A 24,540-nucleotide genomic window follows, 5' to 3' on the forward strand; every position below is an offset into this window, starting at 1 on the left:
TCATGCATATATAATAAGATGAAAATTCAATACTGCATCGTTATGCAGTATTGAATTGAGGTAAGAAACGCGAAGGCAGTCTTATGGTCTGGGAAAATGTCTACATATTCTTCTTCTTTTACACCTGACCGCATTCAAATGGTCCATAGGGCACTACATCATATCAAAGCAGCATGCGTTTTTTGCTCAAGTTTAGAGGTGGCTGTTAAAAATCCGTATTTCAACAGCTACCTCTCCTAACACAAATTATTTCAGCAACCCATAGTAGCACATCACTGCATATAATGGTAATAATCATAAAACTCTCCAAATGTCCCCATGAATAGCATCATAGACTTATTATTTTTTGAATTATTAACTCAACAAAGATGAAGAAGAATGTGGAAGCCTGGGCATTAAGGGGGATTACGACCGTCATAGGCTGGTTTAAGTGATCACTTTACACTCGTTTAACATTTTCCAATTCTACCTATGATTGACAACCACACTGTTCAAATTTATGGAAGTTATATATATACATATATGTATGATCCAATTTCGAATCATTGTACATTAATCACTTAGAATTTCGGGTGGTGGTCTCGTGGTTAGTGTCGCGGACTCTTAAGTCAGAGTTTCTAGGTTCAAACTCATTCTACCACAATTTGATACCTATTTTTAATAATGAGCCGCTTAGGCTCACAGAAATAGCATGAAATTGAAATATTTGTGTTAATAATAAAAACACAAATATGTCTCTTTCATCTATTGGTGAGATGAAGAAGCTTTTTTTATTGAGCAGAAACTCTTTCATAATATCTGGTTAAATAATAGACTTTATAATTCACCTGCAGGGACGCAGACAATGGAAGGCCATCTTTTATCCACGAGAAATAGATTGGCATGTCTCCAGATGACACTGTACATGACAGCTGGGCTCTTTCCCCCGCCTTCAGAGTGGGCGGAGAGTAGAGCGGAGACAGGACTGGAGGACTATTGATGACCAGCTGAAGTTCCCTCCTGGCCAACTCTCCACTTGGAGTCGCCACGGAGCAGATGTAGCTGCCAGAGTCTAAGGACGGATCCAACCTGGAGATCTTCAGAGTCGCTCCATCTTGTTTGTACCTCGGATTTGAGCTTATCTTGTGCCTACCAGATTCCCATTTAACATAGCTAAAAGAAAATGTTCAATTTTAATGTAAATTCATCACAGTTATTTATGCGAGTGTTTTTGCCTAGAATATTCACTCATGAATTACATGAAATTATAGTCACTTTAAACATATTTTATTAATTGTTTCGGCATTAACTTTGTGGTAAGACATGTTACAATGATTAAAGAAAACACTTGTTTTTATACCACTTGAGTTTTATTGAAGACTACTAGTTTCAGAAGCTAAACTTCCATCATTCAGGTCTGAATAATAACTCAATGATGTTAGTTCAGTAAAAAATGTTCGATTTTAATGTAAATTCATTACAGTTATAATGGGAGTGTTTTTGCCTGGAATTTTCACTCATGAATTATATGAAATTATAGAAACTTTAAACATATATTTTTAATGTTTCGGCATTAACTTTGTGGTAAGACATGTTACAATGATTAAAGAAAACACTCGTTTTTATACCACTTGAGTTTTATTAAAGACTACTAGTTTCAGAAGCTTAACTTCCATCATTCAGGTCTGAATAATAACTCAATGATGTTAGTTATTATTATTCAGACCTGAATGATGGAAGTTTAGCTTCTGAAACTAGTAGTCTTTAATAAAACTCAAGTGGTATAAAAACAAGTGTTTTATTTAATCATTGTAACTTTAAACATAAAGAGTAAATTCACTCACGAGTAGGCATAGGCTATGAAACTTAAAAAGTTGAATCCTGAGTAGGGTCATGAAAAGCGGTGTTCACAAGCCGTAGCTAGATTTCAGAGTCACTTGGATGTTAGGTAATTTTAAAAAAATCGCTAGATTACTAATTATGCAAATTGTATTGCTAATAAAAAACAATCAAAGATATTAACTGTCAAAATACTTTTTGTAATTCCATAGATGTTAAGTATTCATTGTCTTAATTTAAATCAAAGTAATTGAGTCAAAAATGCAGTTTGATATTTATTGAAATTGGAAACTTTTTTTAGACTAATTTCAAATCAACGAAAATGATTAAGTCAGTACCATTATGGATTGAGTTTTTTTTCGTCAACTCCTATTCTCAACCAACAGGTACATAGGGTACCGCATAGAATTGACGTAGTATTAATTCGATCGTTGATTACATGAAGAGAGGATAGTCATTACTTCGCTATAAATTTAAGAGTGGAATATATTTGAGGGGATACAGATGACGTAAGTAAAGGTTATGAATGTAATATTAGAAAGAAAATAAGAGAATGAATTGTTGGTAGAAAAAAGGAATTAGCAGCAATGACCATGATACTCAGGGTTGCATACTCATAATCGTACAAATTAATTTCAAATTAGTGTTAAATCTCAAAATATTCTACACACTTATTTGCAGAACGTCTTTCGTCGAAATTGAAAGAATGCCATAAAGTCAAGCGTTTTTTTAATGATCAAAATCAGTTTTGTCTGAAAAATTCAGAAATTCTTTAGATAACTCAGTCGAAGTGTTAATATTTCATTACCTTATCGGGTATCCATAGTAAGGGCAAAGGATTGTAATATCTCCTCCGGTTATTCCTTTTAATGTGCTGATTGATCTTATATAGGGGGCACCTGGAAATCAATTTATATCAATTAGTAAACGAACAATTTAAAAGATATATGTTCCTAGTGGATTCTAGCATAATATAAACGTAAATAGGTACCCGCACAAATTAAGACATTTGGAACTTCATTCTAAAGTAGGGTAGAGTGGGTTCTGAAGTAACAAAACGCGGCTCTCTCGACTCTTATGTAGGTACTTTGCAAAGTAACCGTCTGCATATGTAGATTTAACCACATTTAGAAGTTCCACTCTTTGCGAGTTACTTGTTGAAAGTGCCGAAAGCGCGCGCATGAAAATTCCAAATGATTTTAAAGATTCGACATATTGTCCCGAAAGTAATGCGAGAAAACCTTTAAAAGCTTCAAAATACTTTTGAGTAGCAAAAAATACGTTTTTTATCATAAATTAATACTTCATCCATATGTCAGTAAAATGACTTTTTTCTGTATTATAATAAATTATTATTAAAACAAAAAATCACAAATGTATTTGGACCACGGTTTCCCCTGTCGTAAAATTGAGTTTAATCTATTTTCTCATAAATAATATGTTCACTGTGATACCTCATGATAATACTCATTTAATATTCCTAAAATATATTTTTTGATGCTTAACTGTCAAGATTGCATTTCCTTTTTATTATTTATTCTATGAAACACTGGATTTTTCACCCCAAGGATGACACATGAACAAACATATTCTAAGAGAAAGTTACATTCTCATAAACTCTCAACTGATGGCAGCACCACCTATCAAAATTCCATTTCTGATTGTAGAGGTCAGGGAATGCATTGAATGCTTCCCACTTTATTCCCGGATATTATACGGAAGCTCTAGGCATCCCGTCAAACCACATTTTCAAAGCAAAAAAAAAAAAAATAAACTAGAAAGCAGAAAAGCAGTGTTTGCCCTACTTTACTAAGTAGTCCTACTTAATCTCAGTACCTACCTACCCTGATTAAAAATCGTGTGCACGCCACTGAAATGGCATATTATATCGTATACATACAATACATCTAATGAAATGGGTACACTATATCGTATACATATAATACATAAAAATTGGTATGCTTACTCGTATTTTATCGTATACATTTCATTCATTAAAATTAATCGATTTAATCTTATTTCATTCATTGATTCGGCAGTCATTTTGTGGTAATATTTATCCATTTTTATTTTAAGTTTAACTTGGTAAATACCACTATTTCCTAACATCTACATATTGTGACACAGTATTTGAAAATGACGCGGAATGCATCGAAATACGTGTCACGATAGATTTTAATAAATACTGATATGTAACAAGTAAAACTTAAATTAAAAATCGATTTAATCTAAACAGCTATAAGGATATAAATTTAGTTTTACCATAAACATTAAGCCTTGCGAAGTGGGCAGTGTGTCCTCGGCTATTGTAGGCTTTACATTCATATAGTCCTCCGTCATCGACTCGAACTCCCGAGATGTTTAAATGGGAAACCACGAACCCGGCGTGATCCATGAACTGGCCAACGGCATATCTAGAGACGAAATAAAGAATGGTTATGAAAGGTTTTGAAAAAAGTTATGAAATGTAATGAAAGGTTACGAAAGGTTATGAAAAAAATAATTTTTATGAAAATTATAATTGATATTTAGGAACTGTTTAAAGGAGAAAAAACTAGAATCTATTGTAAATAATGAATTAAAATTCTTTTTTCTTTTGTTCGTGTCATATCAGGTCTCCCTGTCCCTGTAATTGTCCTTATCTTGGGCAGCTCTTAACAGCGCCTCGACGGCCCTGATCCCCGTCCATCGACCTTCTATTTTACCTTTTAGAATTACGTACAATAGCTCGTACTTCTCTCATCTAAGCACATGCCCCAGATAAGACACCTTCTGGACCTTGATATCAGTCAACAACTGTCTTCCTGTTCTTGCACGTTTGCGTTGCCGATCATATAGGTCCATGGAGTGGGTAGCATTCTACGGTGTAGTCAAATTTCGAATGCCTCAAATCGGTTCATAGCGCTGATCTTGAGGGTCAACGATTCAACTCCGTATAGAAGTACTGACCAAACATAAGATCTAACCATTATTTGCGGAAGTTTCAAATTTGAAATAAAGGTTATTTTTTAACATTATAATAAATAAAATATATACATTATTACCCTATATTCGCTTCTATATGGGGCCTATCCTTATGGAACCGCATCAGATCACGAGGGGTGAACGCGATCATTTGAAGACAAGGTGATCAATCCTGCGATCTAGATTTTTGCAATGCGAGTGGGAGGAATTTAAGGTGATGTACTATGTATGTGGGAAATGAAACAGAGGAGGAATCTACTTAGGAAATAGAGAAAAGCGAGAATATCTAGGTCACTTGAGAATAACCGCACTCGTATAAGCTTGTGTGATGTTAAATATACAGGAATTTGTTTTGCGGAATCTTTTTTTGTTGAAAATCGATCTTATGTATAATGCGGTATGAAATCTAATTATATATCACTCTATAAGTGATACGAAATCTCATTACAGTAAAACCTCGATATAACGGACTAATTGGAGAAAGGGGGTATCCGTTTAAGCCGAAAGTCCGTTATATAAAAAAAGAGTTTAAAATAAATAAAAAACATAAAAATAATATAATCACTGTATTAAGATATATGTAAATAAACAATACAAAACACAAATAGAATTTTACTTATTGCTTTCGGACACTCATCGTGAGTGACGTTCCTGTTTGATATCGACTCGCTTGATATCAGTAATCTTCCTTTAAAAAAGGAATCAAGTTTTGTTTGTACATTTTAAGTTTTGAGACACAATTTGTGATTATCGTGGCCGCTAAAAATTGTTTACATGCGGCTACACTTGAATTTCTGCATGTATAATATTAGCAAGAAGTTTATTTTATTTTTTACAATTGACCTGATTTTTTGCTCGTTATATGTGTCGCCTACTTTCAAAATCCGCCAGATCCAGTTTTATAAGATTTAAAAATAAATACTCTATTGGAATGCCAGTTGTGGGTTTTATTGTTTAAAATATTCACATAATTGAAAACCCTGCTAAAAAATACTTAAAAACAGCGTTGTATTTCAAATTCCGATATATTCATGAAACTTGCCCTCTGACCCATAACGGCCAATCAGAGGGCGGGGATAGGTCAAAACTTGAGACGACGTCATTATCGGTTTGTGTCTCGTGTTTTTTTTTAAATACTGAAAAAACATTAAAAAATGGGAAAATTCTCTATTTCATAATATTTTATCTAAAGATAGAAAAATCTTTGAAAATGTTACCCGGAGAATTTAGCATTTTTTTGTAAAATTGACTTGCATGGATTTGGCGGATTTTTAAAGTAGGTGACACATTTCCGAAGTTCGTTAAATGGAGGTCCGTTATATTGAGGTTTTACTGTATGTATCATTCCATAAATCGATGTACAACGATAATGTAAAGCAACTCCTAACACATTTGAGATTAGCTCCAAATTAGCGGCCGCCCCAATTAACCCAATTAGGTGGAATCGTCTCTACTAATTCTGCCGTGTCTAAATATCTAATGGCTGGTACACACACAAACGAATGGCAGACCATTTGGTTAATCTATGATTTTCGATGAAGTCCTATCTCTGTAAGTAAAGGATGCTTAGATATTATGTGTGTTCCCAAGAATAGTTCCTAAGTAAGATGAGATTCACGTGTAAATGGCGACAAACATAATAATAACTTATCTAATAGAGATAGGATTTCGCTGGCGTCGTGAATCATGGAAAACCAGATCGTTAACCATATAAATTCGCGAAAATATTTGACCATGTATAGACGATATAATAACTCGAGAATGAACAGCATTCTACGTAACATTTTTTTCTTTATTGTATTTGATGCCAAAATTAAATGTTCACGGTATCCTTACGAAATCAACGTTGTGCATAAATACAATTTATCGCTATATTTTATTATTATGATAATATCTTCATTAATTGATTCAGTAGTAATTTTGTGGCGAAATCTATTTCTTTTTAATTAAAGTTTCACTTAGTAAATACCACTATTTCTTAAAATCTAAAGCGAGGTAACTTTCAACGTCGCGACGTTGAAAGTTACCTCGTTGACGCGTCGCAAGGACCTAACTTTAAAATTGAGAATTAGCTTCACATACCTGCGGTGTTTGATAATGATGTGGAATACATCGAAAAACGTGTCACAATAGATTTTAAGGAATAGTGGCATTTACTAAGTTAAACTTAAAAAAATATGATATCTTGGTTATATTTTTGTAAAACTGTCTTAAGCCGTATGTAAATAAATGAATAAATAATGATGGACGTATATTTCTTCCAGTTAAACGTTCACACATTAATACATACGTTTTACAATGTACACAACTTGGGATTTCTCTCAGTATTACGCATATGCTGCCCGTAGGTAAGTTAAAATAATGATATATGATAACACCGATTTTTTGATTCCTCGAAATTTAAGGTGTGATAATCGTTAGCCCCTAACTTAATTTTCTGTTAACCCAGGTAACATTTAACGTAATTGATTTTTTGCTTAAAACACTGTAATTGTATTCACAAAAAAAATCGAAATAAATATACGGTTCAGGAAACAAGAGTTTTTTTTTAATAAAGAGAAATATTTGTACTAATTTCATACTATTTCTGTGAGTCTAAGCGGCTCATTATCAGAAATAGGTATCAAATTGTGGTAGAGTGGGTTTGAACCGAGAAACTCTGACTTACGAGTCCGCGACACTAGCCACGGAACCACAACCCGATTAAAAGTAAGGATTTTTTTTTCTTCATTATAAATTCTAAATAAAAATAAAATTCCAATATGTACAGATATTTTAAATTAAAATGTACACGGACAACACATGTAGCTTACTGAATTGTATATTTAAGAGTACACCGTTAATGACATCCTTGATAACAATATTAAATGAGAGAGGATAGTGGAAAATGCGAAAAGTTTAGATTTATTTGGTACGCATTTGAAATGTTAATATCCGCTCTAATTCACATTTTACAGGAAATTGAATCTAGCAAGTTTGAAGTATTAAAATGGTTTCAGCCGAGCTGTGGAGCATCCATCTTGTTCGGCAAATGTACCGCGATACATTTTTAATAACTATTAGGATACCTGTGCGAGGAAGAAAGGGCGAGAGGTTGTTTATCAAGCATCCAATCAAATCTCGGGAGAGGATCTCCAGTGGCCGAACACTTGAGGGAAATGTGACCTCCGGGCTGGACTGCTTGCTCAATGAAACTGTACATCATTTCGGGAGGAGAACCTGTGCCAAACAACATGTGTGTTAAGATGGAGACTGGCCGGAGTCATTTCGTTGTAACGCAACACGTTACGACGCGAGCATTCGTAAAGTCCAGGGGTTCCCAATCTTTTTCAGCCCGCGGCGCCCTTACAAGTTTAGTAATTTGTCATGGCGCCCCACTTTAGTAAGCTATTTGGAATAGATATAGTAGAGCGCCACCCATAGAAGCCGCGGCGGACATTTGAACGATATATTATTAGATTAAAACAAATATTTTTTGCTTTTCCACTTTATTTTTATTTGACCAGCGACCGGGTTTCGTAGTTACCGACATCATCAGACTGGTCTGATGATGTCGGTCGCTGGTCAAATAAAAATAAAGTGGAAAAGCTAAAAATAATGGTTTTAATCTAATAATATATTAAAATGCAATTCCATCACGAAGTGCCAGTGGATAATATAAATTTTAACGATGTTATATTTCATACATATTGCCATTGATGGGCCTTTCAACTAAAAAAATTGATAATAACTTATACATACATTGTTTCATTAAAATTTAAAGATAGGAAGTACTTAATGAAAGACCCTGTTTAAATTAAAGTACAAAGAAATAGGTCCTTACAATAATAGTAGCTGGGTAGATAGGCACTTAAAACATTCACAATATGAAATTGAGTTTTATCATTTTTATAAAAATTCAGAATTGAAACAGAGAACAACAAAAAAAAGAATATTTGTGGTTTCGGATAATGATAGAGGATTGACTCACGGCGCCCCTCTTTACTTTCTACGGCGCACCAGGGCGCCGCGGCGCACACTTTGGGAACCGCTGGTATAGTCAGTACAACGAGCCGAGTACTCCACCCGAAGTCAGACGCTCGCCTCGAATGTTACGTTACGACGAAATGCTCCGGTCAGTCCCCACCTTTAAACCTGTTCGATGTACAGTAAACCAGCCTATAACGTTGAGATAGGTTCCACGTTATCAGAAGAACGTTACTGTCTGAAATTGTATTTTTACATTTTGAAAAAAAAATAATCTAAAACTGCCGCATACGTTAAAGGGGAAAACTTTATACGAATGTACGTTAAAGGGGGGTTTACTGTACTTAAATATATTAATTATTTACAAATCTGGGTTATTTTCATATTTTGTCATCTCAATATAGATGCAATGAGGAATGAAGAGATAAGGCGTAGGACTCAGCAAATCTTGGTCACATCTGTCAAGAAAAGGCGATTCAGTTGGTTTGGCCATGTACTCCGCGTGCCTCCCGAGAGCCTTAATCAAGCTTGCCTCTCTTACAAGGCATCAGGTTCGTGCCGCCCAGGACGACAACTGCTGACAATTCGTCGGCATTTCTCGTTTGAACTTTGGGGCGCGGATCTGACTTGGGAGGACGCAAAGGAGCTGGCAGCCGTCAGAAAAGCCTGGAGACAATTTTTGGACTCCATGTGCTCCACTTAGGGAGCGGATATGGTTTAAATAAATATTACAATGAAACTTCCCTATAGCGGTCACCTTTTTGGAATGTAACACTTCTTCTTCTTCTTCAAACCCTTATCCGCCCCTCAATGGTGCATAGGGCACTGCATCATATAAATGCAGTGTTATCTTGATCGTTAACATATGAAGGAAAGGTGATCAGCCCTCCGCTTCAGGTACCAGTCCAGGGTAATATTGAAAAAATATTACGTAAAAAAATCACTTATATGTATTTGACCCCACCTGGGAATCGAATCCGGGACCTCCGGTACGGTAGGCGAGCTCGCTGCCCATTAAACTACGGAGGCGGACTTTATTGAAATGTAAACGTGGCCATTTTATGGAGGTGATCGGTCTTAACAGCGTCTCATAAAGATATGTTTTAAAAGAAATAATAAGTACAAAAAATATTGAACTAAATTCTCTATTTTAGGATGCTTTTGTGCTCAATTTCTCAAAGCAATATCTGTTAAGCCGTATTCATGTGGAGTTTATTATCCTCAGTTGGAGCTATTCCCATTTAAAAATTACTTTATTCTAAGCAATGTGACCTTTATATAGAGGTAATTTACCCAATAATAATGATTTGTATAAATATCTTTTCATAAACGTAACTATATTTTCTCGTATGAAAAAAAAAATCGACCGTTATAGAGACGTGGCCGCTATTTAGGGATGCCCCTAATCGAGGTTTCAGTGTGTTATATTCTCTTTTTTAGGTCTGCTGAAAAAATATGTTGTTATACCATACAGTCTACATACTCGTAATATCACGGATGACTGAAATTATGTCGACATTTCGCTCACTCCTTTCAACAACGTCATTTATCAAAAATCGTAAATTTTCAGTTATGCACGTTTTCGGAATGCCAAGAAAATGTACTATATCCCAGCAAAAGAAGCATATTTTTAACTTAATATTTACTCACTACAAGGCAGAAAGTGTTATTTTTGCATTTTGAGGAAATTTAATTTTTAATTATTTTTTTAATAAAACTACATTTTTTTCAAATTTTTCAGGTTTTACCTAAAAGGATCTGCTGCACAGTAAAAAGTTCAATAAGTTTATTTTAAAACATTGTGTTATATTTTTCAACTTTAAAAATGTTCTCCTGAAAAATCAAGTTTTTTGATTTATGACGTTCTTGAAAGGAGTGAGCGATTTGTGCGCTGTTAAATAATTAAATAACAAAGCAGCTTCGTACCTTTCAGACTTCGTTTGTTTCGTTTGCCGAAAAAAAAATCACGCTTTCCGAATGTATGGCATATCATTTCCATATTCCGATCATTTCTGTGGAGTTTAAAATATTTCAAATTGTATTTCGGCTGGTTGATTGCCATTGTGTCCAGATTTATTGTGTTGAATTCAGAAACCAACTTTCGCCATCTAAAAAAAAGCATACAATAATTTTACGTATTAATGACTGTATTTCACACTAACATGTATACATATATATATATATATATATATATATATATATATATATATATATATATATATATATATATATATATATATATATATATATATATATATATATATATATATATATATATATATATATATATATATATATATATATATATATATATATATATATATATATATATATATATATATATATATATATATATATATATATATATATATATATATATATATATATATATATATATATATATATATATATATATATATATATATATATATATATATATATATATATATATATATATATATATATATATATATATATATATATATATATATATATATATATATATATATATATATATATATATATATATATATATATATATATATATATATATATATATATATATATATATATATATATATATATATATATATATATATATATATATATATATATATATATATATATATATATATATATATATATATATATATATATATATATATATATATATATATATATATATATATATATATATATATATATATATATATATATATATATATATATATATATATATATATATATATATATATATATATATATATATATATATATATATATATATATATATATATATATATATATATATATATATACATATACAGCATCGAAAATATTAATTGAAAAAAAAAATTGTTGTTGTTGTATTTTCGTATTTTTTTATTATTAGTTATATCACAAATTAATATTTAATATGATCTCATTTGGGCTCAATCAAAGATTTTACTCTTCTTGGCATCTATTATATAAGGTTTTTGCACATGGATGCCATTTTTTCGTCTCGAAACCATACCTGAATTATGGACAAAATGAGCTTTTCCACCGTAGTGCAATCAATTTTTGAGAGCCGATTCTTACAGATTGCCAATAAATTTTCAATTTGGTTTATGTCTGGTAAAATTCTTGACTAGTCCAATACAGTTCATTGTTTTTGTGTGAAAAATTTCATCATATTTTTGGATATGAGGCAGTGGGTTAAATCCTGCTGAAGTATTCCATTACCATTTGACCTTAGTTTATGTATCTCTTGTAGTATCTTTTCCAGTAGAATTGGGTCATACTTCTCGCTATTCATCATTTCAGTCACTGAAAGAAGCAGTCCTGGTCCATAATACGAGGAACACCCCCCAAAATATTTTTTAGAGGGTGTTGAAAATACGAAAAAAAAAGTTTTGTTTCAATTAATCTGTTCGATGCTGTATATACATATATAAAGTAAAAATAACATTATATAGGTATACTAAAACAACAATTGAGTAGTTTTTTTCCATTTATATTTTATTTGACCAATGACAGGGTTATGATACACCACTTAAATTTATTCAATTTAAACTCTTATTGTCAGAAAAAAAAAACTTATAAGTCATGGTTTTCAACCCCTGCCTAGTTTTGTAAATACCAAATAATTTTGTCAAGCCTCCCACCAGTCTGATGGGAGGCTGGACAAACGTCGGAACGATGAAACCTGGTCCCTGGAAAATAAAATGGAACTGGAAAAAACTATAAAGTTGTTGTTTTTATTTTATAAAATGCAGTTCCACTAAGAAATGTTCACACACATTACGTAGATATTTTCTGAATTGGACATTGTATTGTTATTGACATAGAAAATACATACATATTTGAGATTTGTTAATGAATTTATTATAAATTAGTGAAAATATGAACTAATTATTAAATGTAGGAAATAAGCGATTTTTATGATAAGAAAAATGTCCGCAACTCATTTTTCTTCGAGTTCGTGAGAATAATTATGTATATTTTTATTATTTGTACAAAATAATATGTTGAAATCACAAGGAAATATCGCATATGTATAAAGTGGTAAAATTTACAACGTTAATTATAAAATAAATAGCTCACAAAACGTGGAGATCAAGTATATAAGATAAGTATCATATTATTGAGTACGTCCGTATAATATAACATTTAGGTATCCATCGGATTGTATAATATAGAATAAATCATATCCAACGTTCCCCATCAGAGAGAAGATTCAAAGGACTACCCTTAAAATGCCGATATTTTAAGCCAGTAAAATGAAAATATCATACGTGATGAGTGTAAGAAATACGGGATAAAATCTTTAGATAAAAGGGTGCTTTGGGATAAAATCCGTCCCTAAATTTATTTACAACATGAATTCTGAAAGCAAACCCGGTTTTAGTATTTCGGAGCATAAACATTTTAATCGCATTACGTGTAACGCAGAAGTAGCTCTATTTTTTCAAAAGCTTATCGTAGGATCATACATATATCCCAAATGTTCATAAGAATACTTGATTTCAGACTGAATTTATTACAAAAGTGGTCGGAAATTCGGTATTTTCTTATCTATATACAACACAGCCAACGTAAACACTTATTTTGTACCCAGAATGTACAATTAACGCCGGTAATGACTGAAAACCTAAAATTAACGAAACTAGCAATTAAATAACGATTGTGTTTTATAGCTTACTTTGAGGCGTAGGTATTCCGCTTTGAAGGGCAAATTATAAATTTTGATAGCGGTGTTTCAACTTCGGAAGCATTTGATTTAGAATCTGGTACTCTCATTTCTGAAACAAACAAAATTCAAACATGTAAATTTGAATAATAAACGTCAGATAGTAAAATATTACTTGAAAAAAAACGTCGTTTTTAATCGTTTAATTAAATTTTTAAAGTACCTACTACGAAAATTTCGTGTTAACTTAATGTTTTTTTTTAATCATGCAAATCAAACAATTTCCAGAACAATTTGAAGTACCTTATATATAACATACATTATAAACCAGTAAAACTGAAAATTTCATACGTGGTAGAAAACATATGTATCAGAGCAAAAACTACACGTCACAAATTTTTGGAGACAGTACGAATCAAATATCTCTGTTAGTATATTACATAGTGCAGTTTTTGTTTAAGGGGTAGACATTAAAAAAAATAAAACCAACAAGAATAGTGTAAAATATAATAAGTCATATACAAGACAATAAAAAAGATCGAACAATTAAATGATGTTTGTAGTATTCGTTTCAGATTATGTTCGTTTAAAAGACAAAATGTACGTCGTTTGATATTTTTTATGCATTTATTTATCATTTATGAAACAGCATATTAAATATAATAAAAGTAAGGAACAGGGGTCAAATAGGAAGCATATTGCCTCTGACAATCTCAATCAGTCAACCAAAAAGGAGAATTCAATAAACATGGTCGTGATACCCTCTCTCGTGTCAACGCGCCTCAAGGGTTGCCTTACATGCTGGGTTGAATATTGTATATGGCATATATTTTTTATAAGCTGACCAGATTTTTTTTCTGTATTTGCATACAAATGAGGTCCTCTGCATTTCTACTAAAGTTATAATTTTCTTCCATAAACAAATGTTTGATAAAAAAAAAACCTTCAAACCATCCTCGTGCAAGATCTTAGAATGGAAATTATTTCTCAGTCGGGAAACTAGTAGACAGCATTTACTCCAAACTAAACACAAAACTATTTAATTACTTTAGAAATTAGGGTATTAGATGCAAGGGTAGAATTCCCTAGCGAAGAAGTTAGGGAGAAATTTACGAAAAACTATCAATCAGTTTGGAAAACACTACTTTAAATGTTGAAATTTCAACTCTGTTTTTCAATGATTGAGAGACGGTTTAAAACCAATTTAATTATATTATTAGTTCATGTGTTTGTTTATTTGTATTTCATCATACACATAATTAAAAATTACAATAAAAAGCCATCACTGAGTTTTAAAACGAAGATTAGTTTTTTTTTAAGTGTATGTTGTTCATTAAACAATTTATTATTAAAACTCGAGACGTGTGTTTTTTTTAAATATTTTATTTTTATTTTTTAATTTATTTGGCAGTCACTCAGTGAAAGGATGTTTCTGCCAGTGTCAAGTATTATTTTTATTCACAAACAAAATAATAATAACAATTAATTCAAAATTTCATAGTGAAAATGCGCTAAGATTCATCATTTTAGAAATTATAACCACAATTCTAGAATCAGGTTCAGAAAGAGTTATAAAAATAAATGATTGCGTGAAGTGACGCAATCTTCAATCAACTTTTAATTAACTTTACACAATAGATATGTCTTACAACATAAATTATTTTTGAGAATTTCGTAAAATTTTACGAATCGTCATCTTCAAAAAGTACGTTGGCTGTGATTTTTAAGCATTTGTGGCACAAAGCGACGGAAATATACAAAAAAATTAAATATTATAATACAAATTTTGCGATTTTATTTTTTTGGTGGAAGTTCAATAATTTCTCTACCTCTGACATTGAAGCCGTGTCCGTGATGGTTTGATGGTAATTTGGAATAAAGTTTGGTGTATTTTGTTTATTAAAAGCATTGTTTACTTTGTGGAATGGTAAAATAAAACTCACCTTATCATTCATTGTTCACTTTGTGTAAAAACACTACTTCATGACTACCAGCTTCGGAATAATCATTCCATCATAAGGTCAAATACAATCTACATTTGACAGTTTGGTATATTCGTTTTATGAAGTGTTTTTAGCACATTCTCGTCAATTGCAAATCTCATATCGCTCACTCCTTTCAAGAACGTCATATTTCAAAAATCGTCAATTTTCAGTGGTGCATGTTTTCGGAATACCTAGAAAATTGACTATATCCCAGCAAAAGAGGCATATTTTTAACTTAATATTTACCCGCTACAGGGTAGAAAATGTTGTTTTTGCATCTTGAAGAAAAGGTATTGTTTAATATATTTTTTTAAATATACTAAATATTTTTCAAATGGAGAAAAAACCTTCAGGTTTTACCTAAAAAGATCTGTTGCAGAGTTAAAAGTTGAATAAGTGGCTTGATATTTATTTTTAATACATTGTGTTATATTTTTAAACTTTTGATTTATGACGTTCTTGAAAGGAGCGAGCGAATTATTTATGTTAGCTTCCAACGTATTGTGTTACACACAAACCAACATTTGTTTGTTTTACTCGTAAAAATGTGGAAGGCGGAAATTACGGACATTACAGGGTCCCGAGAGTGTTACCCGTAAATAACGTCCAATTGGATTCCCAGCGGATTCCGTTTCCTCTATCTCAATTCCACCTTATTAAATTCTTGCCTCAGGCGGTGTTGCCAGTAATCCCTGCGCAAACACCGCTGCAAGAAGTGGGCTATTTTTTGCAAGAAGTCTCCCCGCTCGCCTATGACTCGGTCAGTTCCGCCATTAAGCACTCGTACTCTAAACCATCCCTTACGAAGGGGATGAAACAAGATAACAAAAGTTGTATTTCTGTTTTTGCCCTGGGATTTGGTTTTGACAGGGCCAAAGAAAATATAAAGCGTTCGACTCAAAACGTGATATCTACGTTGAAACATTTCGTTGAAGAAATATTACGCGTGGGAGGTGCCTAGGTTGTAGGTACATATCAATATATTATACATAAATACAACACGTTATGAATCAGTGTAAGCAATGTATCGTTCTGTAATAGTACCTTATTCACATTTTATAAACGTTAAATTTGAATGTGAGCAAAATATTTATATGAACGTTTCGTTGACTAACCCGTATATTATATTATTTATTGATTTGCCATTAACTCTGTGGAATAAGATATTAATTATTTAAAAAAAATAAACACTTATATAATACCGCTTGTTGAGTTTTATTTCATTACACACGACTAGTTTTGAAAACTATACACGTTTTCATCAACAAGTGATTACAAAAACTAAGTTATACGTATTATTTTGCAAGATAAATTAGAAGGTTAACTCAGCATGTGTTTTTATCACCTGTTGATGAACATATCTGTGGTTTTGGTAACTAGTGGTGTAATGAAATGAAAGTAAATTAGTGGTATTAAACAACTGTTTAATTTTTTAAATAACCCGTAAATTATCCTCCTACTGATGTTTCGGAGAGTTGACAGTGGTCTTTGTATTGAAATCGTTTAATGTAAAAAGTACATTATTTGAAATATGTTCCTATGACGGTGAAGTTAAAAAAAATGCGTACTCGGAGGGTTAAGGGATGGGGTTCTAAAAGCGACAGTTTTATACTAATCTTTATATTAATCTCTTCCTTCTATTAATCTCAAGTTTGAAATTTCGCAAATTAAATTGATAACTCCAGCGAAGCAATTAATGATAAAACCGATGTTTATTTTCCAATTTCCTCTGGGAGGAAGTGCTATTCAACCTCCTGTTCCGATTATCAAAACGTAATAATAATAATCATAAAACAAACCGACAAAGTAAAAGTTTGCGCGATGTCGGGCAGAAAGAGGATTTACGTAATTCCGACGAATCGCTGAAAATAAAATAAAATTAAACGATCCGAATGCAAAATTCTTCCGCAACAATTTAACAAGTGGAAAAATAAGCTGGAATGGCTAAACAGTCTATATTGTATTGAAAATGGTCGGAACGGAGGGATATTTGTTCATCAGTAGAAAGGGAGCGGTCGAGCGAGCCACAATGTTTTCTGGCTTTGTTCGACGTCGTTAGAATTATTCATTCCGCGCAGACTGGAGTGCTGGAGTATGGCGAGTGGCTAGTAGATAGTCGAAACTTTGTTGTAAAATGTGAAAATAAAAATTGTCTATCCACTAGTTCAGCGTTACGCAAACTTTTTCTGTTCAAGGTGCACCTGCCAAATTAAGAAATTTCAGAATTACACAAAAAAAACAATGTTTAATTAATATTCATTTACTATCAAAATATAGTGCAAAAACATATAAGGTCATTCAAACCCTCATCCGAACCCAATGGTGCATAGAGCACTGCGTCATATAAACGCAGTGTTATCTTGATCGTTAACACGTGAAGGAAAGGTGATCAGCCCTCCGCTTCAGGTACCAGTCCAGGATAATATAATATAAATATTAGAGTGAAAATCACTTGTATTAAGTTGAACCCCCCTGGTAATCGAAAAACAGATAAATGCGGGATAAGAGTAAAATCTTGGATTGCTGATTTTAGGATCTAAAAATACATAAAATAAATTGGAGCTAAAATTGACCCCCGTCGACATTTTTTGAGGAAAAAATCTGACTCGGCTGAAAACAATGTGAGTTGGCATTTTTTTCATATGTTACAGTTCAAAAAAAATATGGTAACTGAAAAATACATTTTATGAATCTATGACCTTCTTGTCGATATGAAATCGGACGGATATTTGTAAGGGACGCGACCGGGCGCCTGGAAAAACTTCGCACAAGGGCGCTTAGAGGCAAAGTCTGACACTGTAGATATCCTTGGTTGTTCGCGAAAAAGTTCTGCGACGCATAAAAAAGTTCAGTACATAAGAATGAATATTTACCATGAATATTTCTCGTTCCAATTCTACCATCAAGTGGAACTTTAGTTCCACCATTTGTTGCGAACAAATTAAACTATTGCTAGCAAATTTTCGTGGAAAACTTTTCTTAGTTATTGTACAAAAAAAATGATAACGTGTGTCGATTATAAAAAAAGTATGAAGTTCTTCTCAAATTGTCTCAATGGAATATACATACACACACACACACACACACACATATATATATATATATATATATATATATATATATATATATATATATATATATATATATATATATATATATATATATATATATATATATATATATATATATATATATATATATATATATATATATATATATATATATATATATATATATATATATATATATATATATATATATATATATATATATATATATATATATATATATATATATATATATATATATATATATATATATGTATGTATATATGTATATAATATATACATATATATAGAAATTCCAAGAATGGGAGTAGTGTGGTTGTCAATAATGGGTAGAATTGGTGAATGTGAACCTATGGCGGTCGTCATACCCGTAAATGCCCAGACTTCCATATTCTTCTTCATCCTTGATGAGATGTCAAAAAAGAATATTTAATTTTCATGTTTCATATCAAGTTGAGATACTAAAAAAAGACATCCGCAGGGTGAACAATCCAGTGTCCGAAATAAATAATATAAATACATGTTTGAAAGGCCTTTTTAAATCTGTATTATTCACAATTAAAAATTGAATATTGTTAATCATAAACTAAAATAAAGGCCCATTTTCAGTGCGTCTGGAGTTAATTCATTCAATTAACATCGATTCTTATGGGAATTATTGTTTGGGTTCGAAATAATCTTACGGAACAATTTGTTGGAAAAGTTCTTCTGTATATGCAATTACTGAAAGCATGAAAGCAGACACGATTTCTATAACTAAGAATGTGTGGAAAAGACGGTTACAAATGAAGAAATCAGAAAAGGGAGCACGGTTAAGACAGGAATAAAATTGGAAAAAATAATGACGAGCTTCGTCTGTGATCTTTCAATTATCTATAAATCTATATGTAGCTACAATGATTAAAGAAAACACTTCGTTTATTACCACTTGAGTTTTATTATAGACTGCATGTTTCAGAAGTTAAACTTCCATCATTCAGGTCTGTATAATAACTAAAATATAAAATATAAAATTGTTCTATAAATAAGGAGAGGGGAAAGTGTTTTCTTTAGTCATTGTAACATGTCTTACCACAAAGTTAATGCCGAAACAATAAATAAAACTATATGTAGCTGTTAAGATTTCAAATGTGTGTTAATATAAAAACCTTTACTCAGGCCTAATAAAGATTAAAGTCAGCGAAGAAAATCTAAACATAGTTTTGTAGAAGAGAAAGAAGATACGAATAGTTTCTGTAAATAAAAATCTTTTTCGATATTTTCTGGAAATAAAACCTAATAACATGTGTCAAGAACTGTAATTTTTGTGTAACACACACAAACAAATGATGTTGTACATCTCCGTAGTGTAATGGTTAGCGCGTTTAGCCACCGTGTTGGAGGCCCCACGTTCGATTCCCGGGGGGTTAGAATAGTAAAATACCTAGGGAGTTTTCACTCTAGTATTTATTTGACTATTGGATTGTTGAAATGCCCTCATGTAAGTAACGATCAAGATAACGCCGCGTCGATGCGATGCATTGTCCTGCTAACCATTTGTTTTCAATTGATTTTTGAATTTAAATATATAGCTTGTTATATTCCGTTAGTTTAGCATATGTTGTATTAAAAAAGAACAGATTGGAGTTTTTCGACTATACGCATTATTTTCAAATGCGAAAGGACTACGAAAAATAAGTTCCATTTCAGTAAAATAACATAATTTAAAAGTGATTTAATTTTAAAAAATCGATAAAGTGTCAAATACTCAAATCACACAGATAATCCAGAGTGCCTTTTGTTGTTGAAAATATAAAAGGGTCGCTATTTTTCAGTACTTTGTAATGAATCCTGTAGAATTACACAAAACCAGTCCGAGAGTATCCTATTGAAACCCAGCTGGCTGCCCAGTATTAGTTTGTATGGTGATTTAACAATTAGATATTGGAGTGGAATTTTGCAGAACGGACGCAAAAGGGAATTTGGACAATTAGATCCCATTCCGAGTTCCACGGAGGTTCCACACTCCGCACCATTATACCGTGAAATATATTGTTTACGATTATATGTCAACTGGAGTAATCGGGTTACGGGGGAATATTTAGGGATAACGGTCGGAAAGATTATCAACAAAATTTGAAAAATGAAATTGACCTTTTTAGACATGATAATAACTTGTATGTTATTTGCATAGTAGGTCGACTTTATGCTACATATGTAAAAGGTATCCATTCTATGAAAATTTATCCAGTTGTGATGAGGTACTCGAGATCATTAGGTGAGGTGAGGGTATGATATAGGTTTACCCCTGAGATAAATTGGCGTGAACATATATCATACATCGTTTTGCCAGACATTCGTCTTATAAATTGTAATTCGACTGCATTCAGTATACTTTCATCCTTCTTGTGTTAACACTATGCTTCACTTCCCATGTATTAGGATTGGAACCATTATTAATACATGTTTTTATTGATTTTCTTTTTGCTATATTAAGATAATTTTCCCTATTGTATTTTATTTATTGTTTCGGCATTGACTTTGTGGTAAAACATGTTACAATGATTAAAGAAAACACTTGTTTTTTACCACTTGAGTTTTATTATATACATGTTTCAGAAGTCAAACTTCCCCTTACTTTCCCCTCTCCTTATTTATAGAAAATTTTATATTTTATTTTTTAGTTATTATACAGACCTGAATGATTGAAGTTTAACTTCTGAAACATGTATATAATAAAACTCAAGTGGTAAAAAACAAGTGTTTTCTTTAATCATTGTTCCCTATTGTAAATTTCGAATAAAAAAATACATATTTTAACCACGATACAAACAACAAACTACATACACGTTACTGCCTAAGTACTTTTCACATCACTGTTACTACATATATCGCTCACTCCTATCAAGAACGTCATAAATCAAAAATTGTCAATTTTCAGTTGTGCATGTTTTCGGAATGCCAAGAAAATGTACTATATCCCAGCAAAAGCGGCATTATTTTAAACTTAATATTTACCCGCTACAGGGCAGAAAGTGTTGTTTTTGCATTTTGAAGAAAGGGCAATTCATTATATAAATGCAGTGTTATCTTGATCCTTAACACACGAAGGAAAGGCCTCCGCTTCAGGTACCAGTCCAGGGTAATATTGAATAAATATTAAAGTGAAAAAATCACTTATATTTATTTGACCCCCTACTGGGAATCGAACCAGGGACCTCCAGAACAGTAGCCGAGCATGCTGACCACATAATTAACAACATTATAACTAAGCTTCACAAAAATATTTGTAGTGAATTTAAAACAAAGTTGTATTATAATTATTGAAAAACATTTTATTTACGAAAATACAGGTTTGGCTAGGCGCTAGGTTAAGATCACGGAAGGATGGATATAATATTTATTTGAAAGAATAACTCGGTTCGTTCTCTATCCATCTTGTCTATTCTCGGGAAGGTAGAAAGGTAAGAGAATAAAGAAGTGGAAGATAATAGCAATCACGGGAGGAAGGTTGGGTGAAAGAATTTTTCTGTGACTAGCGGAAATCGAAATTGTTTTTTTTTGTTGTTTTTATTTCTGGGATGCAAGCAATTAAATGTGTTTTCCCAGTTGGTAAAGCATTGTTTTTAATTCAATAAATGTGAACACTGGAGCACTTTAGAAATTCTGTGATGGTTTTCCAAATTTGTATTTTTTTAGATTGGCAGTGATAGCGACATCGAAAGCTATTAAATTCACAATAAACTCCGGATATTTTGTTAAAATAATTTTCGGTCCTCAGTTCATAAAACTTTATAACTTTGCAATAGTGGTCTGTCAGGGAGCCTAGAGTCTCTGTATCAAATCCGGGAATACAGTAGGAGCTTTTAATGAAAAAAAATGTATTATAGGTGTCTCAACTTGAGTTTCATATCAATATCACTCAACACTTAGCATAATTTCACTAAGCATTTTCAATATTTTTGATTTGTTGTAGTTTAATAGATTTATAAGAAAAACCCCGGATATTCAAAATCCCAGGAAATCGGAGCAAGATTTTGAAGAAAAACATTTGTAAGAAAATATTTAAAAAGTACGCAGACTGAAGAACACATTTATTATTACAAAAAATATATAAAACCCCATTTTGTTAAAACAATATTGATATGATACTAAAGTAACTAGTATTGTATTTGTATTGCTACTCAAGTCTTTTATCCGCCTCTGTAGTATAATGGCCAGCAAGATCGGCTACCGTAGTAGAGGTTCTGGGTTCAATAACCAATTGGGGGGGTCCAATAAATGTAAGTGATTTTTTCACTCTAATATTTATTCAATATTATTCTGGACTGGTACCTGAAGCGGAGGGCTGATCACCTTTCTGTCATGTTTTAACGATCAAGATAACACTGCATTTAAATGATGCAGAGCCTTTGCATCGTTGGGTGTGGATAAAGGTTATAAAAATGCTACTCAACTACTGTAATATTAGATGAAAATGCAAAAAAATTAATTTATTGAAATGTACAACATAACAACGAGCACTGTAGTGCAAAGTACTACGATACGTATGTACTGTATTACAAATTTCTCGGCTAATCCGAACTTTCGAAATCCGAACAGGCCACACCCCCAATTAGTTTGGATTTCAGTGGTTCTATTGCCATTTCGTTACTTCACAAGCATTGTAGATTAAGCGAAAAAAAAAACCCTTGATATTTTATAAAATAAAACAACTCTTGTTTTTAACTACATTTTATTGGTACATTTTATTTCCAATCGGTTTCGGCAACAACCTTGTCATCATCAGGGTTAAACATGTACATGTTCAACCCTGATGTAAACATGTAAATGTACCAACAAAAAAGTGGTTAAAAATAAAGTCGATTTATTTTATAAAGTTCGTAAAATATGCCACAAAGTATCTGCGAAACACATTAAATAAAAAAATCATAATATTTTGTTGCAGAAATTACTAGAAGTATACAGATATATCTTATTCAGTATCCGCTGGAAACAATCTTCGTGTCTGGAGATTTCTCCAATAAAGATGCTATTTTAGTACGGAAATATAAAACCGTATCCATTTCCGCATGGAGTAATTGAAAATTCTATAATATGTTATATATAACGGTTGTTCGGTATACAAATTGTGGCAGTATAGTCTTATTCTACATATTGAGATGGTTTGAGAGAAGTATATAGGTACTGAATGATTATTAGATGCATATTTGTATACCTACATTGAGTACAAATAAAAAAAAACTGATAACTCTGCTCCTAAACCATTTCAAATTCAATGAATAAATTTTAGAAGAAGTTTTTAAATTACATTTTTTTTCATCTAAAGAGTTTAACAACGATGACTTTTTTGTGTGTGCGCATGTGAAAAGAATGGAACCATCAAGACTCTTCCCATATCGCACTGCACGGCCAACCCCAAGGTGGACTTCTGGGCAGACCACCAAAGAGATGGAACGACAGCCAGGAATCGACATCGCAGGAGGCTTATCCCTCTTAAAATCAGGCCACGAGGCCTACAGTAAGAAGAAGAGGAAGAAGAAATACAAAAAAAGTCTTCTTACTGTGGTGTTATTTAACTATTTTGCCGTAAATAATAAATTTAACATGAATTTCATTGCATATAATTTTTTTTAGATTTTAGATAATAAACAATTTCAAAGCGGAACTCATCAAGCATTCATGAACAAATAATTAACATAGTATTTTTTTATATATTTTTTTAAATTTATTATATTATTTGGAAATAAACTTACCACAGGTTGTCGATTTGGTGCCTTATGATTAAAAATAAAACAGGATTTTTTTATTTATTCTGTGCTTAAAAAAATAAAATACAATATAAGCAAACAAAGGACTAAGAGGGGGAAGCAATATTTTATGAAGAAGAGTAGTCTAAAATCTGATAAAATGTCAGAACAGATTTGTATTATGAGGGTGTATATACAAATCAGCTCCTTGAAGATGCTAACGAAGATATACGGCGCCATATCAAATCCTTCAAGAAAACCATTACTCCAGTCACAAAAGTAGTAAAGATTGTCTCGTGATAACTAATCAATATCAAGAACGTTCCTTCGTGTTATAT

General features: G+C 31.8%; 1 protein-coding gene across 1 annotated transcript in view; it reads right to left on the reverse strand.

The window, feature by feature from the left end:
* LOC148307853 (cell adhesion molecule Dscam2-like) overlaps nt 1-24,540 on the reverse strand; it is a 196,539-nt gene that overhangs the window by 18,125 nt on the left and 153,874 nt on the right. Inside the window, exons 8-13 of the mRNA XM_088262768.1 lie at nt 13,433-13,532; nt 10,675-10,856; nt 7,851-8,001; nt 4,081-4,232; nt 2,627-2,717; nt 828-1,152 (exon numbers count right to left, since the gene is read on the reverse strand). Of these exons, the coding sequence (XP_088118894.1) occupies nt 828-1,152; nt 2,627-2,717; nt 4,081-4,232; nt 7,851-8,001; nt 10,675-10,856; nt 13,433-13,532 (1,001 nt within the window). The remainder of the gene's footprint in view (nt 1-827; nt 1,153-2,626; nt 2,718-4,080; nt 4,233-7,850; nt 8,002-10,674; nt 10,857-13,432; nt 13,533-24,540) is intronic.

Source organism: Brachycentrus maculatus, unplaced genomic scaffold (assembly GCF_059751285.1).
Source record: "Brachycentrus maculatus isolate JH-2025_06_01 unplaced genomic scaffold, ASM5975128v1 h1tg000188l, whole genome shotgun sequence".
NCBI lineage: Eukaryota > Metazoa > Arthropoda > Insecta > Trichoptera > Brachycentridae > Brachycentrus > Brachycentrus maculatus.